At 47.9% G+C, this 21,490-nt stretch overlaps 2 protein-coding genes across 2 annotated transcripts; one reads left to right on the plus strand and one right to left on the minus strand.

The window, feature by feature from the left end:
• The first annotated feature begins 15 nt into the window (after window positions 1-15).
• On the plus strand, window positions 16-12,343 carry LOC308460195 (protein tipD-like). Its single transcript, XM_080976275.1, has 11 exons — window positions 16-38; window positions 515-660; window positions 2,756-2,840; window positions 3,525-3,660; window positions 5,590-5,779; window positions 6,269-6,377; window positions 8,048-8,079; window positions 8,264-8,363; window positions 9,245-9,310; window positions 9,563-9,655; window positions 11,360-12,343. The coding sequence occupies exons 2-11, from the start codon at window positions 533-535 to the stop codon at window positions 11,480-11,482; spliced, it is 1,062 nt and encodes a 353-aa protein (XP_080832401.1). The 5' UTR covers window positions 16-38; window positions 515-532; the 3' UTR covers window positions 11,483-12,343.
• Window positions 12,344-12,680: 337 nt separating this feature from the next.
• Window positions 12,681-20,603, minus strand: LOC308460190 (ADP-ribosylhydrolase ARH1-like). The gene is made up of 8 exons (XM_080976270.1): window positions 20,127-20,603; window positions 18,449-18,678; window positions 17,542-17,640; window positions 16,592-16,697; window positions 16,393-16,472; window positions 15,151-15,334; window positions 14,008-14,222; window positions 12,681-13,382 (listed from the first exon to the last, which is right to left on the minus strand). Exons 1-8 carry the CDS (start codon window positions 20,135-20,137, stop codon window positions 13,219-13,221), a joined length of 1,089 nt encoding a protein of 362 aa, XP_080832396.1. The 5' UTR covers window positions 20,138-20,603; the 3' UTR covers window positions 12,681-13,218.
• Between the last annotated feature and the right edge of the window lie 887 nt (window positions 20,604-21,490).

Consider the following 21,490-nt stretch of genomic DNA (forward strand, 5'->3'; position numbering starts at 1 on the left):
AGGAGCCGCTGCAGAACCCGAGAGAGAGGAAGAGAGAGGCTGGTGCCGGGATGAGGGGCAGCTGGGTTGGGGGGCAGCTGGGAACCTGGGGCATGAGGATGATGGGGCGGGGGTAATTTGCATAGGGGGAGAATGGCTGGTGGGGATGGAGGGCCTGCAGAAAGTGGACAGGCAGTGGGAGAGATGCGGGGAAAGGATGAACGACAGGGGGGCGGCAGGGAATGCTAAGGAGGGAGGAAGCTGCCTTGCACTTTGTCAGGCTATATCTCCATCTAGCCAACTCTGACTGGCAGTGGCTCTCCAGATTCTTTGGCAAATGCCTCTCCCGTCGCCAGCAACCAGTCTTCTTAAAACTGGCAAGGCCAGGGACTGAACCAGGGTCTTTCTGCACACCAAAGCACTGATCTTTGCTCCCTCCTCAGAATGTTGGAAAGGGGTCCAGATGACTGGAATCTCAAAAACAAAACAACCCCTCCCAAGTGTCTCTAACAGAGTATCTTTCCTCCCCTTAAAGACCCACACCCCCTGGGCAATGCAGCCTACACGCCGGGGCCGCCTGTCCATAGCAGGACCGAGCGTTCTTAACCCCACCACCAACCCTCAAGACAACCTCACAAGCAGCCCCTCCATCTCCGGGGATCTCCGGCTGCTCCATACGATGTAGGTAACCAGGGGGGCAATGGGTGTGAATTAGGGGTGGAGGGGAAATTCAATTCGCATCGAAGGCAGAATCTATCAAACCCGCACTTTCTGAAATAATACGGAAACTGAAAGATGGCCTTCGAAATTCAGTTATCCTGATTTTGCAAATACTGTTTGCCAAAATGAACACATTAGGTTAAAGTGTGCATAAAAATGAGTCTGTTGGTGAAAACAACATTGAAATGAATTCTGTTAGGATAATTTGGTTGCAAAAAATGTGCACAGTAGTCAAATCTGCAAGGAAAAAAATGGGTTTATTAAGAGAAATTTGCACTAAAATGCTGAAGAATTTTCCTGAGGAGAACACCAGCAGAGATTTAAAATCACAAAATATGCAGCGAGGTAAAGCACAGAAAGATAGGCTGTTTGACCTTTAAAATATGCCATTGTAAATTCCAAAACTTCCCTCTTCTCTCAGCAGAGAAAAAAGACCACATGTTTGATAAATTAAAAATTGTTTACTTACAAACTCTCTAAAGGTCAGATTCATGTGCTTTTCTATACAGCATTTAGCTACACAGGCAGTAAAACCTGCCTTAGTCACAGTAGTGAAAGTTCTTAAATTATTGGTATAGGAACTCAAGAGAAGCTTATTAGAGCTATTCACCTAAGCTGGAGCAACCAGCTTAGCCTCTTCACAAACGAAGTTCATCAGGTGGATTGGAGGGGAACAAAGGCTTGATTACAGAGTCCTTCCCAAGCCAAGGTGAGCTAAGCCTGGCAGGACAGCTTGCTTCATGGTTTTAACCCCTTCATGCATTAATTAGACTTAAGTATGTTGGTTATCTTACAAAATTGGCAGGTCTTTTCCTCCCTAGATGCTATGTACCCCTCTCACCTCAAAACTCACCCAGACCACCTGCATTTTTCAAAATGCTGGTGATTACATTTACAGCCTTTCATGGCTGAGGTCTGGGACTCTTAAGGACTGCCTTCTTCCCGCAAATGAACCTGCCCACACTTCTAGTGTTGACTCCAGTTTTTGGAGGCCTCTTAGAAAAGGCATTCTCTCTGAGTCCATCTCAGGAGATGCCAACATGGTGCCCTCCAGATGTGGTAGACCTACAACTCCCTATCAGTCCCAGGCAGAGCAACCAACAGCTAGGGATGATGGGAGTTGTAGTCCCACAACATCTGGAACACATGGCATTGGCTATCCCTGGTTCACCTGCTCACTGAAACACTCCAGTGATCTCTTGTCAGGGTGCCCTCTGCTGGGGTGTGGGCTATCTTCAGAAGCCCAGCTGGCCTCTGATGATGGCTATACTTTCACCATCTCCCACCGCAATCAGAAGCGAGATTGTTGGTGACATGCGGCAGCCTTCTCTTCTGCGGCATCTAGAGTTGCACACACACTGTGCATTTAAAGCCTATATAAATCATATTCCTCCCACCCCATCCAAAGAATTATGGGAACTGTAGTTTGTTAAGCATGCAGGGAATTATAGTTCTGTGGTGGCAAATTACACTGCCCATAAATATTGAGGGTGGGTGGGTGAAGTATGCTTTAAATATATACAGTGTGTATGCAGCCTAGCCTGTGGAGCTTCCTTCCCTTGGAGAACTGTATTAAAAATAAATAAAAAATCTGTGGGCTTTTTGATAAGCTGTCAAACCCTCATGTCTTCATCAGGCCGTTGCCTTGATCAAGTTGTATATCACTGCCTTCATCTGTTTTATTTGACGAGGTGGCTTTCGGCTGCAATGTGACTGCGTCATTTGATCTTGTTTTATTGTGGATCGTATGCTTTCATTATTTATAACTTCATTTGTTATACATGAAGGCCAATAGGTGAAAAATAAAGGCCTATAGCAGCCTTCCCCATCCTGGTGCCCTCTAATTATTTTAGACTACAATTCCTATCAACTGATGGGAGTTGTAGGTCAAAGTCTCCAGAGGGCATCAAGTTGGCCTATGGGCCTATATGAAAACGTATAGTTTTTTTGTTTTTTGTTTAAAAGACAGCCTAGAAATTCTAGTGTAGAAATGACTAACAGATAGACTAAATAAATAAATACAAATAATCTGGGCATATATTCCCTTCCCCAACAGAGATTGTGGAGATCAGCTTCTTTGCTGCCAGTTCAATAATGAAGGGACACGGGTTGCAGCAGGAATACGCACTGGTACCATTAAGGTCAGTCTCACGGGTTATTACGGTCCAGACAAAATATTGACGACGGCTGGATTTGGCCCTTGAGCGGCTGGCTCACCAGCCTTGATCTATATTATAACCTGCACCACATTCTGTTTCCACTGCAAAATACTGTGCTCCGTGAAGATGTCCATCTCATAAGCTGGGCTGGCTTTTGTCCCATGTTTGTCCCATTCTCTAAAGGATGCAGAGCTGGTTCCAGGATTGGAGGTCCTTCGGACATGGCACCCTAAACTGGACATCCTCTCACACACAAACACAATCTAGAAGAGTCAGGACATACAAAATGAGAATTCTCTTAGGCTAGATTTGATCTTCTTGAATAACCTTTGCAGAGTGGAGAGCCAAGTGCTCTCTGCTGGTCTTGGGGCCTTGCAGATGCCCAGTTCTGCCACCATCTGAAGGCAGCCCCGATGTGCTAGTCCCCTTCCTGGGGTTCATACTCTGGGCTGAGCTCTACACAAATGGTATCTCGCAGCTCATGCTGTGCAGAGATCTTGGAGTGCCATCTTCTGAAGACTCCCATTTTTGTTCCATGAGAATAGTTATTTTTAATGTGTGGTACACATAGAGATGGGGAGGTAATTTGATTCGATTTACATGATCTTTTGTGTTCTGCCCACTTCTTTGCGTTCCTTACAGCCTCTTTCCCCTCCTCTGTTTAAGGTTTTATCTGTCAACGATGGGTCACTTCATCAAGTTCTTGCTGACAGCGAGACTGTAGCCCTTGGGTTACCTGTCACCTCCCTGCACTTTATGCCTCGTGGGCCTGCTCACAACGGGGATGTCTTGCTTGCCACCTGTGAGTAACACCTTTCCCTTGACCTTTGACCAGAGAGGAGGCAACCCTGAACTTCAGCCTTAATGACACCAGGACCAGGTGCATGACACATGTGCTATTGAACTGATGGCAGGCAGTGACTGTCAGAGTGGTGTCAAATTCAAGATACGTATCCATAGACAATTGCCAAAGACAACCAATGCAGCCACATTTGATTTCAGATGTCAAAAAAAAGAGAGGGCTCCGGTAAAAAGGATTTTTTTAAAAAACTTTTTTATTAAGTTTTACATTGCAAATTTTAATTTAAACATCAACATTTAGGATTCCCTGAATCCTTTGACTCTCCTCCACCCTTTCATCGTTTCCATTATCGGTAAAAAGGATTTTTTAAAAGAAAAGTCAAGAAGAAAATATCTCTTCTTAAAGTTTGTGAGTTATTCACTGGCCACTCTGGGAAACAGGATACAGTCAAACCTCACTTCTTGAATAGCTCCGTTTTGGAACGTTTCAGGTCCCAAACACTGAAAACCCAGAAGTAAGTGTTCTGGTTTTCAAAGTTTTTTGGGAGCTGAGTGTCTGATGCAGTTTCAGCTTGAGCGCAGGAATCTCCTGCAACCAATCAGAAGCCACTCCTCGGTTGTCAAACACTTTGGAAGCCGAACAGGCTTCCAGAACGGATTACGTTCAACAGCCAAGGTTTGTCTCTACAGTGGTACAACCCTCTACAGGGTTACAAACTTAATTTGTTCCGGAGGTCTGTTCTTAACCCGAAACCGTTTTTCACCTGAGGCGTGCTTTTGCTAATGGGGCCTCCTGCTGCCACCGCACTGCCGCCATGCAATTTCCGTTCTCATCTTGGTTCGCAACCCGAGGTAACTACTTCCAGGTTAGTGGAGTTAGTAGCCCAAAGTGTTTGTAACCTGAGGTACCACTGTACTAGATAATAAAGGCCTTTGGTCATATCCAGCAGTGCTGTTCTTATGTCAGCATTATGTGCAACGCAAATAATGGGTGTAGAAATGAGTACAGAATCTTTTCTCTCTCTTTTAAAGCCAATATTCTAGCCCCTGTGGTGAAAGTGTGTGGGAAATGACTTGTCAAAAACTCAGAATCCAGAGAGGTGCCAAATAAGATTCCCAATGGTTGGAATTGGAACATCAGTGTTTTTGTTTCTCTCACAACTAACAAAATATTAACAATTAAAGTAGCAAAATAAGGAAAATAAATTATACAAAACTGATACAGGTCTCAAAACCCAGCTTTTCCTGCTGCAGATTCTTTCATGTTTAGTTATTTTTAAGGTGTTGTACACATAGAGATGGGAAAGTAATTTGATTCCGTTTACATTTACCTAATTCATTCTTTCTGAATCCATCCTTCACAATTTGTACCTCTCCAAATTTTGTAGCATAGTGCTCTAGCTAAATAATGTGCCCCAAAATGCATATGCTAGAGTAAAATGGGCATAAAGAAACATACAAAAGTGCACTATATTATGGAAAACTGATTTGTACACATTTGCACATTAGGCAAAATTACATACAAAAATGTGTAGGAGAAATTTGGGCTAAAATAATGATGAATTTCCATGATGATTTTAAAAAATAAATAAATCACAAAATGCTGTGAAAATGTGGGCAACCGAACTCAAGGTTGGAAGAATGAAAAACAGAGAGAAACCGAAATGGACTGATTCACCTATCCATAAGTACACACGACCCTGAATACTATTAAACCCTCTTGTCACATACAGTACTTCCAACTGGGTTTTCTCCAAAATCTGGCAGCTTCCTCAATGGTGAATGTGGATTTCTGCAAGCTGATTCAAGTCAGAAAAATGTGTTCAGAATTCTGTTCTGTTCCTGCCTATGCCCCATGAAAATATTTGTCTCAGAAGCCTACCTTTCATGTCGTAATAAATCCTTTGGCCACTCACTCTCTCCGTCACAGATTCCGGTGGGAAAGTGAAACTGTGGCATGTTCCCTCCCGCACCTGCGTGAGAACCATAACGGAGGACCGCCAGACAATGATCGCCTCTTTCAACCCTTCTGGCTCCAAGTTCATCACAGGGGGAGCAGGACCCGGGATTTACATGTATGACGCGCAGACCTGGGCAAAAATCCAGACTTTTAGCCCAAGGTATGCTGGACGCGGGTGGCACTGTGGGTTAAACCACAGAGCCTAGGACTTGCCGATCAGAAGGTCGGCGGTTCGAATCCCCACAACGGGGTGAGCTCCCGTTGCTCGGTCCCTGCTCCTGCCAACCTAGCAGTTCGAAAGCACGTCAAAGTGCAAGTAGATAAATAGGTACCGCTCCGGCGGGAAGGTAAACGGCGTTTCCGTGCGCTGCTCTGGTTCGCCAGAAGCGACTTAGTCATGCTGGCCACATGACCTGGAAGCAGTACACCTGCTCCCTCAGCCAATAAAGCGAGATGAGCGCCGCAACCCCAGAGTTGGTCACGACTGGACCTAATGGTCAGGGATCCCTTTACCTTTACCTTTATGCTGGTAGTAGGACACCGGGCAGTACTAATAGGGGGAATTGTACATGCAGTGCACTGGATTTAGTAGGGTGTGTGTTTTGGCTGGCTTTTGGTTTCCTAAGCAGCAACTCTTTTCTTCCTCCAGCTATTCCCCCACTGTGATGGATGGGCACACGTCCCGGGTCTATGCCCTGACCTTCTTCCCGGATAACGATGAACGATTTATCTCTGGAGGATGGGATGACACAGTGCAGGTGATGGGGTCTGTGATGTGGGAAGTAGAAGGCTTGGGTGAGGTTAGGGGCAAAAATGAGTGTTGGTGGGGCTGAATTACTGGGGAATGTGCAATGTGAGTATTCAGGCCCAGCTCCAGAGGGGGTTGGGTCAAGTAATTGTTAAAGCCACAGGAAGCACAAAGGCATCTTGGGAAAATTCTCTGCTTGCATTCTCTGCACGTGCACCTCTTCCAGATTAGGGAGGCCCAAGTCTCCACCTCCAGCCCTGGCAAAAAAATCCTGAAACTGGCACCATATTTTAGGGCACACTCTCTTTGTTGGGGGCACAGCTCCAAATTCCAGCAGGACGTTAGCATCTCCCAGAATCCTTTGCAATGTGCAGGATTTCTGCAGCAAATCAATGGCTCCCAAGTCCTGACTGTTTTCTTTGAAGGCCAGTGTGAGATGGCCACCTCAGGCAGCAGGTGTTGCGGGGTTGGAAGGAAAATGTTTGGAGGACAGAGCTGTATTTGTCATTTGGTCTGCCCTGTGCCCTCTAAGCTAACTGGCTGTCCCATTACCGGTGTGATTCAACCACCAGTCTAGTCAATATCTGTACATGGAAGGGGCGTCATATTGTCCTTTTGCCTCAGGTGGCAGAATATCTTGGCTTGGCCATGCTATAGGAAGGAAGTTTAGACGCCACTGGCCTTCCTCCCTTGCAGTGGAGGCTGGTCCATTAGGGGAAATGGGACACTCTCCTACCAAGCTCCTGTACTTTTCTGTGTATAGCACGCCCCCATGTATAAGACACCCCCTATTTTGGGGGACTAAAAATACAGTGGTACCTCGGGTTACAGACGCTTCAGGTTATAGACTCCTCTAACCCAGAAATAGTACCTCGGGTTAAGAACTTTGCTTCAAGATGAGAACAGAAATCATGCAGCGGCAGCGCGGCAGCAGCAGGAGGCCCCATTAGCTAAAGTGGTGCTTCAGGTTAAGAACAGTTTCAGGTTAAGAACAGACCTCCAGAATGAATTAAGTTCTTAACCAGTGGTACCACTGTACAGAAAATGGGGGAGGAGAGCTCAGAGTTGTTGAGCTTTTTTTAGGGGAGGATTACCGAAAACCACGCACCCACCTGACCTACGCTAACACTCGTGCAATAGCCTCCTAATATCTGTCCCCTCAGCGGCAGAGACAATCAACAACCAATCGACACCGCCCCTTGCTGAGGCCACCAATAACACGCTGCTGACAATCTCCGGCTCGTGACATCAACCAATCCCATGTCCCCACTATGCACTATCCATGCATAAGACGACCCCCTATTTTAATCATATATATTTTTGTAAAAAAACATAGTCTTATACATGGAAAAGTACGGTAATTCTGCCCTTAGGCAGCGCCCCACCTGTCAGCCTTCCTGCTTACAGCCAGCCCATTGGGTGACCCTGCCTGTCAACTGCCTCCTCCTCAGTCTCCGTGCTCAGCAAGGAAGAGGAGGATGGAGCAAAGCAAACAATAGTTGGCTCTGCCTGACATTAGCTCTGGCGCCACCTACTGTTGGACTCCCTGTCTTTTGCCCTATCAACGGGCACCAGCAACCCCTGCTTCTCTGTCAGCTTAGGCAAAAGGGAAATGTTATCAGGCAGATGCTGGAGGGAGAACCCCACCTAACCTCAGTTCTCTGGCTTCTGTCCCCTCAGTTCTGGAGCATGCAGTCATCACATGCCTTACGGTACGCCTGCGCAGCCACCCCCTACTTCCCCCACTGCCCTTCCCCTTCTCACCCTCAATCTTCTCTCACCCTCCCCACCCACCTTCCTGCTTTTTTTTTTTTATCTCCTCAGCCTTTAATGATTCTTCCCCTCTCTTCTTGCTCTCGCCTCCTCCTCTGCACCCTTGCTCCACCTTTGCCACAGGCGCATCTCTGGGCCTCACGTCTGTGGTGATGCCGTCTCGATAGACAAAACTGGGACACATATCCTGACAGGCTCCTGGAGGAGGAACAACACCTTGCAGGTGAGAACTGGAGAAAGAGGTGCTTCGGAGGTGGCTATATTTTTCCCTGGTGGAGCGAGGAGGGTCCATGGCTCAGTGGCAGAGCATTCACTTTGCATGCAGAAGGTCCCAGGTTCAATCCCCAGTCCCTCCAGGTACGGCTGGGAAACCGCTGCCAGTCACTGTTAAGCTAGATGGACCAATGGTCTGCTTTGGGATAAGGAGCTTCCTAAGCAGCTTGAAGGGGGGAAAGATTGATTTATATTTAGGGCAAGTGAAGAAAGGATTAAATATTCTACCTCAGGGTTCTCTTTCCCCAAAACTCAGCCCCCTCAAGTTTGCTAATAATTAAAAACTAAGTCAAATCCCACAGGGGGTGTAAAGGTAAAGGTAAAAGAACCCCTGACCATTAGGTCCAGTCCTGGCCGACTCTGGGGTTGCTGCGCTCATCTTGCTTTATTGGCCGAGGGAGCCGGCGTACAGCTTCCGGGTCATGTGGCCAGCATGACTAAGCCGCTTCTGGCAAACCAGAGCAGCGCACGGAAACGCCGTTTACCTTCCCACCGGAGCGGTACCTATTTACCTACTTGCACTTTGATGTGCTTTCAAACTGCTAGGTGGGCAGGAGCAGGGACCGAGCAACGGGAGCTCACCCTGTTGTGGGGATTCGAACCGCCGACCTTCTGATCGGCAAGTCTTAGGCTCTGTGGTTTAACCCACAGCACCACCCGCGTCCCTACAGGGGGTGTAGTTTGACTTTAATTAGAGGTAGTGAGAGATACATTGCTAAAAATAAACTGTGCATGTGTAAATAATGTATGTGTCTTTTAAAAATGTCGATTTTTTTTTTTTTTTAGAAAAAAAGGGGGTTTAACACAAATACTACTTTTTACTTCAACCAGATTTGGGAAGCTGAAACCGGCTCCAAGATCATGGACATCCCAGAAGACTTCAGGGGCCACTCGCAGGTTGAAGACCCTTTTTTGACCCCATTCCTCCCAACCCTTCCTTTGGGCTAAGCATCTTGTGTGTTCTCCAGGCCTGGCTCCTCATCTGGTCATAAAATGTACTAGATTCCTGAGAGGGTCCCCTTTCCCATCTTCTAGTGAGGTGCTAGTGAGATGCTAGTCCTTCCTGGCAGTATGGCATGGTGGGACTCAAAATGTTCCCCTTTCTTCATTCTGTCCTTCTGCCTGATTCTCTTCTTCCTCCTTCCCCAGATTTATACCTGCCACTTCCTCGGTGTTGACCATATTGTAGCTGGTGGGAGCCGGAATAACTTATGTCGGCTCATTGACAGGAGAATCCTCATGGTATGGTGGCTTAGCTGGGGTCGCTTGTGGGAAACAGCTGTGGCTCGGGGGGGGGAGCAGAGGCATTGTGTGGTGAAGCCCCAAGTTCATTACCCTCTGGTGTCTCAAGATCAAGGAAACCGGCATTGTGGGTGATGGGAAAGGCCTATGCCTGAGATCTTGGAGAGCTGCTGTTAATCAGAGAAGACAGTACTGGGTTAGATGGTCAAATGGCATAGCCCCATCAACGATGGTCCAGAAGTTCTTAAACTGTAGTCTGTGGACCAGCGGTAGTCCACAAGCTCCATCCAGGTGATTTCCTGTGAGTTTCTGGAACAATCAAAAATATCTGTATTCCGACCTGCACTTGTTGTTTTTTCTGACATGGAAATTGAGGCCCTTTTGATTGACCAGGGTTAATCAAACAGGTCAGCAAGACACTGATTTAATGCCTGTGGGTTTTTTTATAATATAATCATCAATATAATGTTGATGATGTTGGCACTGAAGCAAGCAAAAATAAGTGTCCCACTGAGGTTTTCAGCCATTTTCAGGTGGTCTACTGAGGGTAAGGTTACCAGATGTCCCTGTTTCCCGGGGACAGTCCCCGGATTTACAAATCAGTCCCCATACAAAATCCATTGAAGTTGAAAAGTGTCCCCGGATTCACTGAAAAAAATGTGGTAACCTTTACTGAGGAGGCAGTGTTTTGAGAAGCGCCAATGGAGGGTAGCTCTGTCCCAGGCTTCATCTATATGCCACATTAGCACTTAGCTCTGCATGGCTCAAATAAGGGGTGGGGCTTTTCACACCGTGGCTGTGTTGCATTCTAAATGTGAGGTTTGCATTCATAGATTTTATATCTTTTAACCCAGTTTGCAGACAAATACTGTCTCCTAAAGTAGTTCATACCACTAAACAAACAAACAAAAAGATGTAGAGAGGCCTTGATCTGTGGCTTACAAACCCAAAAAGGCAACACAAACAAGGGAAGGGGAGTAGAGGGAGATCAGTGCCTGAACAAAGGGGTAAGTTGCAAACATACATTTTTGTCCCAATGGAGCCAGAGTGATCCTCCCTTGCAGGCTTTCTTGCTTGGATAGAAGTGTTGCAATGGACCCACCAGCCCTTGTTCCTCTGACAGGCGGCAGAGATCGGAGTGTGCTGTCCTTCTGACCCAGGGCATTTGCTGCACACAATGGCACATCTTTCATGCGCAAATCAGTGCTCAACTTACATTATTGTGGAAACGAATACCCAACCCCCACTCGTCCCTCCCTCCACATCTAGCACATCCATCACTATTAGATTAGGGCAGGGACAGGGAACTTGCGGCCCTCCAGATGTTACTGGACTGCAACTCCCATCATCCCTACCCATTGGTCAAGCTAACTAGGGCTGATGGGAGCTGAGGTCCAACATCATCCGGAGGGCAGCAGGTTGCCCACTCCCTGGATTCTGGCATCCACCATCAGCTGTGGCTGTTCCATGGCAGCACATTTCTGAATACAAGTTTGAGAACCTGCAAGTTGTAAGCATTTGCCTGGCCTCTATTGGAAACAGGAGGGTGGTCTAGATGCTCCTATGTTCTCAGGTTGCATGACTCAGTGATAGTTGGTTTTTAGAAAGGAGATGGAAAGGGTTGGTGGGATGCAGGAAGAAGAGATCTGGGGATTCAGCCTTCTGCCTTCTCTGATGTGTTGTCTTCTCTTGCTTTACTGCCAGAGCACAGGGGTACTGAATGACCTGCCTGGAGGTGTCTACAGTACTCATGTCAGCCCCCGTGGGGTCCTAGCTGCTACTTCCAACAATTATTTGTACCTTGCACAGACTCCACTGAGACCTTGAGCCCTCCCCTTTCAGACGGCTCAGCTTGAAACTCTCACTACAGAATTATGTCACCAACACCTTCCCATCATGCTGTGCTTCAAATGATTGTTGAAACCTTCCCATCATGCTCTGCTGTTTAAGGACATGCTGACACACCTGGCTATCCTCTGATAATTATCCTCTGATAATTCTCTGCTCTTGTGGACAAACAAAATCATGGTCTGCCACTGGAGACTGGATGTGGCCATCCCAGCATACTCTGCTTGCATCAGCAGCTTCTCATCATGCTCTTCTTCTGGTGATGAATGCCCACCACGCTTGTAACCGTCTCATCATGCTTTGCTTCTATGGATGCCTTCCTGGCTTGATCCAATGCCAAGCTCACCATGACTACGTCAGCAGTTTTGTCTTCCGTGGACCATGTACTAGCAACCAGTCTTTGCTCCTAGGGAATTATGACCAACCTCAATATTTCCCAAGACTGCAGTTACTTTCCCATCATCCTCTGTAGCAGCTGTGACTAATCCCATCATCCTCTGCTGCTGTGGGCCTGTGGTCTCATTGACTGCTGCTGTCATGCAGTTCATGGGCTTGTTCCCAGAACTCTCTGGGGCTTGAAACATTTCCCATAATCCTGTATTGTAAAGAATCATGACAACCTAACAAAAGAAGCCAATCACTCTTTGGGACCATAACCATCTTCCCAACAGACGCAGAGATGGGTAGCCCTTCGTGTTTCTGCATTGATTTGACATCCCTGCTCAGGGGTTAAAAATGAAAGTACATTTCTTTCTCTCTCTCTCTCTCTTTTCCCCACATCCCAGTTTGGCTACCCTAAAACACTGCCTTGGTGCCAAATTAAACCATCATGGCTGGGTCTCTGTGTGTGTCCAGGACTCCTGGGTTCTTTGGGAGAAGAATGGGATCTGGGCCATACAGGAGTGGGGGAGATGGGAGTTAAGACTGCTGGGTTCTCTGAAAGAGGCCAAGATTTCACCCACAAAATTATTTTCCCCAATGGTGTATGCGAAGATATAATAAAGAAGATAGTGCCTCTGGGCATGTGCAGAGTGCATTTACCTCACCACTTACTAAAAACAGCTCTCCACCATAGCTTTGGGATCGCATGAAAGATCTCCCAGGCCACAGGAGGTTCCTTAGAGGATCTTAGAAATCCAGTGCCTGAAATTTTCCTCCCACAAAACACAAGGCAGAATTGCAAACACAGCCTCAGTTTATTCTGTGAAGAACAGTTTTCAGCTTGTTGCGGCTCATGCTCAGGGCCTCTCTAAGGGGCCTGGGATGCTAGTTAGAGATGGAGCAGAAATTAGATTCAGTTCACATTTAAAGTTAACAAATATGCCCTTTCCAAAACAATATGCAAATTGAAAGCCAACCATCCTTGGACATTGGTGCTTCTCCAAATTTTGCAATGTGGTTTCCCAACCAAGTAACATGTACAAGAATGCATATATTAGGGCAAAGTGTACGTACAAATGCAGGTGTTAGTGAAAAGCAACATTACAATAAAGGAAAATGCTTTGCAGATAAATATGTCTATTGGGGGAAATGACATACAAATGCGTATCAAGTGAAATTCTCACTAAAACGCTGAATAATTTTCACAAGGACTGTGTCATGCACAGATCATAAATTGATGTGGAAATGTGAAGACCTGAAATTATGATTGAGAAGAAATCAAAATCAACGGATTTTAGTCCATCCTTAGATGCTAGAGACAGCAGAAAGGTCTTTCAAACAGGAGTCTGTCCCCAGGCAAGGTGATAGAGGGCATCAGCTGCAGCCACCATCCTGTCTCGGTATTCAAGCGCTATGTGGTTATCTTCTGGGACTCCTCTGAAACCGTGAGCCAGAGCCCAGCAGCAGGCAGCAATCACCCCTGTAGAGTCACTATCCCCTGTGGGTGAGCAGGAAAACACACACACACCGAGAAAACAAGTTTGGTTAGAGCCTGGTGTTTATAACACCAAGGTTGCAGGTTTGATCCCCATTTGGGACAGCTGCACATTCCTGCATTGCAGAGGGGTTGGGCTAGATGATCCTCAGGGTCCCTTCCAACTCTACAATTCTATGAAATGCAGCCAGCTTTAGGGTGGGCCAGGGACGCAGGTGGCGCTGTGGTCTAAACCACAGAGCCTAGGGCTTGTCAGTCAGAAGGTCGGCGGTTCGAATCCCCGTGATGGGGTGAGCTCCCGTTGCTCTGTCCCAGCTCCTGCCAGCCTAGCAGTTCAAAAGCACGTCAAAGTGCAAGTAGATAAATAGGTACCACTCTGGCGTGAAGGTAAATGACGTTTCCATGCACTGCTCTGGTTCGCCAGAAGTGGCTTAGTCATGCTGGCCACATGACCCGGAAGCTGTCCGAGGACAAACGCCGGCTCCCCCGGCCTATAGACCGAGATGAGCACGCAGCCCCAGAGTCGTCCGCGACTGGACCTAATGGTCAGGAGTACCTTTACCTTTACTTTTAGGGTGGGCCACTTTTACAGTGGGGGAGGGGCAGGATTTGCCTCCTTTCGACTCACCCCCGTGGAACATGGAACGGCTACAGAGCTCCTCCCAGTTCTCCCCTGCGCCCAGCAAGGCGTCGTATGCAATCATGGGGGCATCGTGACCGCTCCGTCCGGCCCACCCGTCCAGGCTGAAGGTTTTGTAGATGACGTCACGCTCAGCAGGACTATAGGCAGCAGGAAACAGACAAGGGCCCTGACCCGTAGCCAGGCCCCGTTCAGAGAGGTACCTAAATGGTTAGAGAGAAAAAGCCAAGAATCCAAGACCTCCTTGAGAGCCAGTGAGGGCACAATGTACAGTGAAATAAACAGAATGACCCCTGCACCACAATGACTCTCTTTACTCTGACCTACCTGATAAACATTACTATTAGAACCAAGATATTGTTTTGCCTTCACATTGAGGTTTTCCCCCCTGAATTCAGCTTTGAATTTTGCTGTTTGCTTGTTTTAAAAATCAAACTCAATCTTAAGTTCTGTTTGAAAGTAATGTTGAATTGTTGTCTTGTCAAAACCTCCCCCTTCATATTTTGTTAAAAGCTCCTTTTTCCAATTGGGTACATAAAGAGAGTAGGAACACGGTAGGGGGTGTGTGTATTAAAATTATAACGGACAATCAAATTTTGACAAGGAGATTTAAGTTTTTCCTTCAAGATAGCATTTGCTGGGTTGCCTCCAATTTACTCAGAGTTGACCCACTGAAATTACTGGAAATTACTGGAAATTACTAGTCGGGTCTATTGATTTCAATGGGTCTACTTTGATTATGATTTTGTTGGATACAACCGATTATCTTCCTCCGCCCCACCCCCAAAATCCATTTTATATTCACAAAGCTGGGAGGTAGGCTAGGCTTAGGTAGTTGCTGGCCGAATTCACTCAGAGGTTGCTGGCTGAGCAGGGATTTGAACCCAGATCTCCTTGATCCTAATCCAGCACTCTAACCTTACATTGCACCAGCTCTCCATTCACCACAAAGTCTGGCTGTTCATTTATTCATTTTACAAAAGCAAGTTTCTAGACATCCTGATAAAAGATGCACACTGGAAAAAAGAGGGGAAAGCTTTCAACTGCATTATCCTAAAAAAATAAAATAACAACACCCTCCAGTTACTCAGGTCCCCCTTCGCCGTACCAGAGCACACCCAAAGGACTTACCACTCCCATTTCTCCTGGAAATAAGCCCAGGCCCCCACATTGGAGTCACTCTCAGCTGCAGCAGTCTGAATGTACTCTAAAGCAAGGGGCAGGGTCCTGAGCAATCCAGCTCCCCAGCGCTCAAGGGGGAGGCCCTGCACTGCATAAGAAGTGAACAGAGCAGAGGCCAGAGCTCCTAGATAGCCTACAACAGAGGAAGAGGATAGGTGGAAGTCAGGATCCCTCAAGGAATTTTATCCTCACTGCAGCTCCAAGAAGCAGATTAGGCTGAGCTACAGAGACTTGCCCAAGGCAAGTAGACTTTATGGCTTAGCAGGGAGCTCAACTTTTAAAAAGTACTCACTGGTTCAATACAAATATGCCTTCTTTCATCCCGGACGGGGAAAATATTTCTACATCCCACCCCCACCCCCACCCCGTTTAGTTCAGTTTGAAGGTAAAGCTGGCTTTGAAGAGGGCCTATTGCACAGCGCCTGTGACATCACCATCCCACGATTTCCCCCAGAGCAGTTTGGCAACAGTTTTGAAAATGTTTGCCAATTATTTGATAAGGTGAGAGGTACAGGTTTTAAATGTACATATACATACACTTAGAGAATCTACTTTAATTTTTGAAAAAGAAGCAACGACAGATTGCCATCCTGCAGTGTTAAGGGAGAGGCAAGGCATTTTTGCTTGCTTGCTGGTGGTGTGTTATCTGGTAGCACATAAATTGCAAAAAAAAGTGAAGGACCCAGGATGACCTGTGTTAAAATGTCACATCTGCTGTCACCCTCAAGATACTTAGGCTGGGTCTACACATGTCACGGAATGAAGCGGTAGAATTGACGATATTGCTTCAGAATGCAAATGGGGGGGGGGGCGGCACTTTATGAACACTCCTCTGTATTAAAAACTCCCTGCAAACAGAAAATGAACACATCATGGATAACCGTACTCTGGCTCTTTGCTTAGTGTACTAGGCTTCAATTTTCAGGGAAATTTCAATGCAAGGGGTGTTCAAACAGAGGATCCTACACCTGCAGCCTGAAGTCCCTATTCTACCACCTCAGGGTTTTGTCCATCTGTATGGTTAGACCTGCAGCCCCAAGACCCACACTGACCACTACTCCAAACACCCACACACCCACAGCTTTCAAGTCATAGAGAAAGCCCTCCCATCCATCTCAGAATTGTCCCTTTTATGTACCATTGCCGGGAAAGGCGCCCTGACACAGGACGACTACGCACATAATCAGTTACCTGTGGGGTGGTGGTGTGTCATTCTTCCACTTTCTATGCTGACTTGGACCAAAGTGCTCAGGTCTGAAGGGCGAGGATACCTAGAAGAGATGGCGGCTGGGGGTCATGCTGGAGTCCGACTTTGGCCTTCAGCTTTTCTGCTTGGCCCCAGCTTTGTCCTTTCTTACGTGTGTCCCACCACCACAGCATACCACATTACCTGAGCCCAATGCACATGGATCTCATGGCGGCACCACAACCTGTGGCACCGGGGTTGAAAGGAATGCGATATCCGTTTGGCTCCCCTGGACGCAACTGAGATGTTCCTGCAGGCGGGATGAAAACGAGAGACATGCGAAGATATGTATGGGCCAAACTGCTTGTGCTCTTGAGCCATATGGAGGCAGCCCTGGACATTTCATTTATTTCACAGAATACAACTGCAGAGTCTGCCGTCTAAAGTAGAAGAAACATATAGGGTGGAAAGAAAATAGGCCTCCTGACCTTACTCTGTGGTTTTTCCTAAAAATGGCCTTCTGTCCTAAGCTCCTCTCTCCTTCCCTTTCCCCCCTTTTGTAGTTTTTCTGCAAAATATCACTACTGTTCAGTCTGCTCCCCCCCCCCCCCATAGAGGGTTGGTGCCCTGGAAACTCACAGGAGGTGGAGCTGAAGGGAATGACAAGTGAAGCCAACTAATTTGAGTTTTGCCCCAATCCTCTTTCCTGTTGAGTACAGTGGATGCTTGGATTGCGAACATGATCCGTGTGGGATGCACATTCACAACCCGCAGCAGCGCATCTGCGCACGCGTGGGTTGCGATTCAGCGCTTCTGCACATGCACGACCGCCAAAACCCGGAAGTAACCCATTCCGGTACTTCCGTGTTTTGGCAGGTCCATAATCCAAAAAAAAAAACCCCTGAAGCATATGTAACCAGAGGTATGACTGTACTACAAGAACAACACTGACAGTGTTTTCACAAGACCACCTTAAGGCACAGTGAAGGGCCCCACCCCACCCCCACACACTTCAAAGCTCTTTGCCTATTAACATCAGCACCGCTTCCTTAGTGTCGGATTAGTTTCCGTCTGTGTACGGAGCAGGGATGTATTTGTTTTTGAAGAGAATTATATTGCTGTAACTTGCACAGAGGAGTGCCGTCGTAAGTTACCCAGAATGCTCGTGGGCCCAGGCTTCCTCCCTTCCATGTCGTTCATGGCTTCAACATAGCGTTTGGCCAGCTCCCGGAACAGCGGCTCCCCTTCCTTCCCTGGATAGAGGAAAGACAGAGAAGAAGTGCTCTGCATCAATTTTAACAAAATCTCCTCTGCATTCCCACATCCACCACACCCCATGTGAAAATCTCAGGTTGGTTCATGTTGTGAACTGCCCTGGGATCTACAGATGAAGGATGGTATACAAATTTTAACAACAACAACAACCACAACAGGACTTCCTGCCCATTGCTGACTGGAGAGCTGCCGCCATGGCTGCGAACAAGTGAACCTATGGGCATAGGAGACCCAAGAGATGACACTTTGCAGAGGAGAACCCCCTCAGTCCAGTGGCGTAGCGTGGGGGGTGCAGGAGGGGCCGGCCGCACCGGGCGCAACATCTGGGGGGGGCGCTCGCACTCGCAGCTCTCTGCCCCTACCTGGCTCACTCTCTCTCACTGCAGTGCTGGCTGTGCGAATCCGATCCGAGCCGCTGGGTCGCCGCCCACTGTGGAGGGGGTGGGTGCCAGGCGTGCGGTGCGGAGAGAGAGCGAGGGACTATCTGGGGGAGGGACAGTGCAGCGGCCGCCCAGCGCAGCGCTGAGCGCGGGAGAGAACCACACCAGACCAGCCCAGGCAGCAGCAAGAAGAAGCTGGCAGCGGCGGCAGGTTAGGGGTTAGGGGGCGCAAATTACTTGCCTTGCCCCGGGTGCTGACAACCCACGCTACGCTGCTGCCTCAGTCATACCTTGAGTCGGCCCTATGTAGGCCGAGCTCTGCTGTAAGTGAAAAATGCTATTCCTCAGGGAACAAGGACCTGCTGAGAAAAGGCTGTGAGGCTGCCCAGCCTTTCCTGCTACTCACCTGTGGCCAGAGCCTCGGCCGTCGCCAGGTGCAGAACAGTGTCGTCGCTGACAGGCCAGTCAGGGAGGGCTGCCCGAACCTTGCCGAGGCCCCCCAGCTCCTGGAGCTCCTGGTGGATCTGCGGCCCTGAGGTGCAGTATTCCCAGCGCTGGTTGCGATAGCCGAGGGCATCTCCTGCGCCAGAGAGCACCATTGCCGCACGGTAGGCTTCTTTGGGGGGAGCCTGGGGGCTGCCGTGGGAACGTGCATAGACAGGTGCGTGTATACTTTTTATATCCAAACAGCAACAACCAAACAGTCTCCTGACAAAATCTGAATTCTTCAACCTGTATTAACTGAGTAGCATTTCTTGTTTTGCATAGTTCATGCTGCTTATATACACAGGGGAGGGATATGCACTGAAGCCATAACCAAGCAACCAACCCCTGAAGGGTCAATCAATAGTTGCCACCAGTGACATTAGGCACAATTGCTATTTCCACAACATCAGTATGACATTTGCGCTGGGTGGGTAGCGGGGAGGCAGTGCAAAGATGCTGTAGGGATAACGTCTGCTATCGCATGCGCCCAAAAAGGAGGCTCGCCGTGCCTTGAAGACTAATGGGTTTGTGTGACATACATAAGCTTCGATAGACTAAAAGCCCATTACATTGGATGTATGACGTGTTGGCCTCATTGTGGTAGCTGCAGATTTTGGGTAGGGAGGGAGAAAACGGAGCACAAAGGGGCTCAAAGGTCACGTAAAGCAAGTATGTGCCTTTTTTAGAATATTGAACAGAGAATCTAACATGTGCTATGAAGAGGTTATGCATTTTGCCTTGGGGCAAATGCTAAGGCTACAATCCTCTGCATGCTTACTCAGTGGGAAATGAATGGCATTTACTTGCAAATAAACATGCACAGGATTGCAAAGGGAGATGGCCCAAGTCTCCCTGAATGAGACCCATTCCTTGCTTTCCCTCTCCGTCAGATGTCTTGTGGCCTTTTACAAGTGTGCAGTACCAAGATGTTTTATCTTTACCTTAAAGAGATGTCAGGAAAAGCACAAATTGGCCAACAATCTGTTATAAACTGTTCAAAACGAGCCTCACAAGCGACCCAACTGCCTGGCAAGCTGTGCGCAATACATGAGGCTTTTTTTGCATGCGATCGCCACTCTCCCTCCACCGATACATGGATGTGGGCGTGGCCCATTTATCACAACAGCCTTGCGAGGTAGGGCTAAACTGGCTTCCTGACTCAAACTCCAGTCGCGCACTCCCGAGCGACAAATTCCACCTTTTGCCAGCACGTGACTCCATGGCTACCACCTAATGAACTAGGCATTGTGCGATGCACCTTTTATTCATTTCAATCGAATGCATCGACGCAGCTACCTGATTTTTGGACTCTCCTTGATGAGATTCTCCTGCATTACGGTAGCAAGCAAACTTATCTGCAAAACTTCATGTAAGGGAGCGACATGTTAGTTTCAGTGACCTTTGAGTGGCGCGAATATTACATTTATTACGCCATGCCCCGTGCGCACGCATCCCCCACCCTCTTGTGCCATTACAGTATTAGGACAGTAGGGGACTGTTGCAAAAAGCAAGCGGGGGTGGGGCAGGGGCGCGAGGTGGGCATTGGGAAGAGGGCGGGCACGGTTATTGTTTTGCGAGGTGGGGGATCAGTTGCTTACAAGCCTTCCATGCTGGGGGCTGCTGAGCTTCTCTCGTCCCTTCCAGGCTGGTTCTTGCAACAGGCCCCTGGCCGTCCCCTCCCCCCTCCGGAGGCTGCTGCTGCCTCAGCGCTTTCCAAGCTAAGCGACACCCGGGTTGTACCCCAGCCAGAGTCCAGTGGGAGGCTCTTAAAGCGAAAGCCCCTCGGCGTGTATTTTCCGTGTGCCTCTCCTGGCGGAGGAGCGGGTGGATCAGACTTGTGCCTTTAACCAGGAGTTGCATTTCCCCAGAGCTTAATTCGTTTTGTGTGTGTGTTTTTCTCTCTCAGTGCACTGGGCTGTGTAATTGAAAAATACAAGAGCGCCTCTGACCATAAGCAGTGCTTTTTGCTGAGTACAGTGGTACCTCAGGTTACATACGCTTCAGGTTACAGACTCCGCTAACCCAGAAATAGTGCTTCAGGTTAAGAACTTTGCTTCAGGGTGAGAACAGAAATCGTGCTCCGGCGGCGCGGCGGCAGCGGGAGGCCCCATTAGCTAAAGTGGTGCTTCAGGTTAAGAACAGTTTCAGGTTAAGAACAGAACTCCAGAACAAATTAAGTACTTAACCCGAGGTACCACTGTACTAGCACACGATGGGAGTAGCCAGGATTTTTGTTGGGGGGGGGGCAGAACCTCAGATTTGTATTGATTTAGAGGGGGCAGCTCCCCCTCTTGCCCCCGCCCATGTAGCACACTTAGAGAATGTGGGACTGACATAACGCTAGAGCATATCAAATGAATTTGACCACATGTCCTTGGAGTCCAATACTTGGGTCTTTATCAATGGTCATGACGCCAGAACACACTCAAAAGCTCAAAAGCAGGATGCATAATACTGGGAGGTTGCTGTTGTGCTCAGATCCCGATTGCAGATCCCAACCACTGTGAGAACAGGTCTGTGCTAGGTGGGCCACTGGCCTAGATGTAACAGCTATTTTTATGTTTTTAAATAACTTCTCTAATGTTGTTTCCCAAAAGGAGTAATGCATGCTGTCCGCATAGGTCATTGCCAGATTTATAGGTGAAGATGAAGTGTTTATTCTATTTGAGTCAGCTCTTGATAGCTGAGCAGATCTAGAAACAACACTCACCCCCCATCATACCATTTTGGGGTTGGATTCAGTCACATCCCATCAAATTCAGGGTACATAGTTACAGTGGATTGGGAGATCTTGTGCAAGAAACCCACTTCTACAAAAGATTGGGCTTTTTACCATAAGGAAGGTGATTACTGGTGAGCAAATGCATTGGAAAGTGCGAGGTTACATTTGCTTTGAGGCAATGTCATTCAGTCTCCCCTCAAATAAATCAGGATTAGTGGTCAACGAACCAGGCACTCCTCA

The sequence above is a fragment of the Podarcis pityusensis genome (assembly GCF_964106645.2).
Source record: "Podarcis pityusensis genome assembly, chromosome: 13".
In the NCBI taxonomy this organism is placed as follows: Eukaryota; Metazoa; Chordata; class Lepidosauria; order Squamata; family Lacertidae; genus Podarcis; species Podarcis pityusensis.

Coding starts and splice junctions, on each gene's coding strand:
- LOC308460190 (XM_080976270.1), bottom strand. Junction 17,641..18,448: donor GGCCGAGGCTCTGGCCACAG/GTGAGTAGCAGG, acceptor TCCTCTATCCAG/GGAAGGAAGGGGAGCCGCTG. Junction 14,223..15,150: donor TTCCAGGAGAAATGGGAGTG/GTAAGTCCTTTG, acceptor CTAACCATTTAG/GTACCTCTCTGAACGGGGCC.
- LOC308460195 (XM_080976275.1), top strand. CDS start 533: ATGCAGCCTACACGCCGGGGCCGCCTGTCCATAGCAGGACCGAGCGTT. Junction 661..2,755: donor CTCCGGCTGCTCCATACGAT/GTAGGTAACCAG, acceptor CTTCCCCAACAG/AGATTGTGGAGATCAGCTTC. Junction 2,841..3,524: donor TACGCACTGGTACCATTAAG/GTCAGTCTCACG, acceptor CCTCTGTTTAAG/GTTTTATCTGTCAACGATGG.